We start from the raw sequence: 3,466 nt of genomic DNA, 5'->3' as shown, positions 1-3,466 counted from the left end.
CACAACTTCCATGTCACCACCCTCACGGCGCAGTCCCAGGTCCCACTCCATGTCAAACCACCAAGTCAACAGCCCCATGTAACCAAACTCCATCGTCACACCCCCCAGTGTCAGGGTACAGTGTTGAGGTACAGTGTGGGGGTGCAGTGTCAGGGTACATTGTTGAGGTACAGTGTGGGGGTGCAGTGTCAGGGTACAGTGTTGAGGTACAGTGTGGGGGGGCAGTGTCAGGGTACAGTGTTGAGGTACAGTGTGGGGGGGCAGTGTTGGGGTACGAGGGGGTCTCACCTTGTTGAAGGGTCCCGCTCCGGCCGCAGCTCCAAAGAAGCCACTGAACCTGCTGGCCGCTTTGTTCTTCCTCCTCTCTGACCCGGACCCCCCCGGGCCACCCAGAGCCTCCAATCCCACGCTGCTGGGCAGAGAGGCGCTGTGCTGGGGCAGGGAGTCAGGGAGAGGGATGCTGGAGTCCCCCAGGAACTCTGTGATGTTCTTCCTCCTGCGTGCCTGGGCCTGAGAGAGCACAAATCATCACTGAACACCATGCTGAGAGAGAGAGAGGACAACACACACCAGAGATCAAATACACAAACGAATCATCACTGAACACCATGCTGAAAGAGAGAGAACAACACACACCAGAGATCAAATACACAAGCTTCAGTAGTTGACTTGTGGGACGACAACACATGAGATACCATAGAGAAAGAGAGAGAGAAGAGATGAGAGAGTCCTGACTTGAGCCGAGAGAAAAGAGATAGAGAGAGAGAGAGAGAGATAGAGAGGATACTCTTCCTGTGTGTGTGGTCTCTAGTTTGTCAGTGTTGCTTAGTAGTGACTTGTGGTACGACTTATCTCTCTCTCTCTCTATCTCTACTCTTCTTAAGAGAGAGAGAGAGAGAGAGAGAGAGAGAGAGAGAGAGAGAGAGAGAGGACAACACACACCAGAGATCAAATACACAAACGAATCATCACTGAACACCATGCTGAAAGACAGAGAGAGAGAGAGAGAGACGAGACACAGAGAGAGAGCGATGGGAGGTGTGGAGAGAGAGAGAGAGAGAGAGAAGACAACACACACGAGAGGTCAAATACACAAATGAACCATCACTGAACACCAATGCTGAGAGAGAGAGAGAAGACAACACACACCAGAGATCAAATACACAAACGAATCATCACTGAACACCATGCTGAAAGACAGAGAGAGAGAGAAGACAACACACACCAAAGATCAAATACACAAACGAATCATCACTGAACACCATGCTGAAAGAGAGAGGCTCTCTCCTCTATCTTGTATTGTGGGTGTCTAGGCATGTGTTTTGCTAGTGAGTGAACATGTGGTACGACCTTCTACACCATGTGAAAGAGAGAGAGAGAAGGAGATGGGAGAGAAGACAGAAGCCAACACCCCAGGAGATCAAATACACAAACAATCATCACTGAAACACTCATGCTGAAAGACAGAGAGAGAGAGAGAGACAGAGAGGAAGACAACACACCAGAGATCAAATACACAAACAAATCATCACTGAACACCATGCCCCCCTCCCCCCCCCCAAAAATCATCCACTACCCCCCCCCCCCCCCCCCCCCCGACTCAACCAGTGTATGTTTCCCTCTCTCTTCTATCTTCTGTTGTGTGGTCTCTCACCTCCACCCAACCCCCACCCCCCCCCCCCCCCCCCCCCCCCCCCCGACCCCACGGGACTCAAGTCCTCCCAGCGTCTCTAAACACCTCAATGAAAAGACAGAGCTCTGTCTAGTCGTGACCGAGTGCGCCAAAGCATCTCTGTCTCATCACCCCACCTGCTGAATCACACCCTCCCTCCTCCTTTCCATTAACACAGCACAGGTAACGCACTGCAGCGCGAGAGCACAGGGTATTCAAACCATTCTGTGAAAACACACGGGGCTTGGAGCAAACAACCCTTCCAGAGTGTTTAGACACCGCAGGGAAACAAGCAGCTTAACATCTCCATTCCACTCTTTTACAAAACACAGGAGTTCACACGACTGGGGGCGGGGGGGGCGGGTTGGGGGGGGGGGGGGGGGGGGGGGGGGGGGGGGGGTCCGAGAAGAATCCGGTATTTATGTATTTATTATAACAATCGACACACAGGTCAATGAATAATTCCTAAAGACGGCAGCTTGATCCTGCTGCAGGACTACTTTTAAAAAGCTGTCAAAACTGACTTCAAAATAATAATAAAAAATAATAATCTAGTAATTCAATGCCTGCAAAACTAAACCAAACTGAAACTCAACTCCAGATTATCCACTGGCCTTTTGAACGGCTTGATGTTAGTCTTATGCGTTCAGAGTTATTTTGTGGTCTATCGTTCAGAGCGACGACGGACTAGACCCGTGTGTGTGTGCCTGCCTGCCTGTCTGTGTGTCTGAGTGCCCCCATTGAGACTTCCTGAGTTCTTCTCATTATGACTGATACCTCTGTCCTCTCCTGTGTCCCTCTGCTTCTCTGTGTCTGCCAGTCCTCTTTGTTTCTGTCCTTCATCCCGCTAGCTGCATTGTTTTTGGGCAGGGGGGCACCCCCTCCGCTGAATCTCTGCACGAGCTCTGCCACCAGCCCGCTGCAGTGAGTGAGGATGACCCCCGGTTCTTCGTGCAGAACACTCCAGGAATTGGTGCTGAAGTTGGGCATGGTGGAGCTGGGCTGCCAGGCTGCTCTCTCAAGACTCCCTGCGCAGGGTCAGAAACTCTTGCTCACCCAGCTCCCAGTCCTGGGGTTCAGAACTACCAGTGATTACCTGTTACCCAAGCAACGAGGCTCCTGGTAGACAAACATGCATGGCTGGCTTCTCTATCCACAGTGTTCCAGAGCTGCTTCACAATCCACAGTGTTCCAGAGCTGCTTCTCTAGGAGCGCTGGACCACGCCAGGGACCTTGCAGAGAGAAGCAGCAATCACAGAGTCTCCCTGCCTGCCCGTTCCACAGCGCCAATCACAGAGTCTCCCTGCCTGTCCGTTCCACAGCGCCAATCACAGAGTCTCCCTGCCTGTCCGTTCCACAGCACCAAATACAGAGTCTCCCTGCCTGTCCGTTCCACAGCGCCAATCACAGAGTCTCCCTGCCTGTCTGTTCCACAGCACCAATCACAGAGTCTCCCTGCCTGTCCGTTCCACACGCCAAACACAGAGTCTCCCTGCCTGTCCGTTCCACAGCGCCAATCACAGAGTCTCCCTGCCTGTCTGTTCCACAGCACCAATCACAGAGTCTCCCTGCCTGTCTGTTCCACAGCACCAATCACAGAGTCTCCCTGCCTGTCTGTTCCACAGCACCAAACAGAGTCTCCCTGCCTGTCCGTTCCACACGCCAAACACAGAGTCTCCCTGCCTGTCTGTTCCACAGCACCAAACAGAGTCTCCCTGCCTGTCCGTTCCACAGCGCCAATCACAGAGTCTCCCTGCCTGTCTGTTCCACTGCGCCAATCACAGAGTCTCCCTG

At 52.8% G+C, this 3,466-nt stretch overlaps 1 protein-coding gene across 1 annotated transcript; it reads right to left on the bottom strand.

The window, feature by feature from the left end:
* Positions 1–26: 26 nt before the first annotated feature.
* Positions 27–3,264, bottom strand: LOC121311938 (the record flags this gene model as incomplete). Its single annotated transcript, XM_041244047.1, has 2 exons — positions 2,450–3,264; positions 27–510 (listed from the first exon to the last, which is right to left on the bottom strand). Coding segments are annotated over exons 1-2 (697 nt in total), but the record flags the coding sequence as incomplete, so codon positions are not given.
* Between the last annotated feature and the right edge of the window lie 202 nt (positions 3,265–3,466).

Source organism: Polyodon spathula, unplaced genomic scaffold (genome assembly GCF_017654505.1).
Source record: "Polyodon spathula isolate WHYD16114869_AA unplaced genomic scaffold, ASM1765450v1 scaffolds_3396, whole genome shotgun sequence".
Classification (NCBI taxonomy): Eukaryota; Metazoa; Chordata; class Actinopteri; order Acipenseriformes; family Polyodontidae; genus Polyodon; species Polyodon spathula.
The sequence above is the reverse complement of the archived record's forward strand: the minus strand, read 5'-3'. Positions and strand labels throughout refer to the sequence as shown.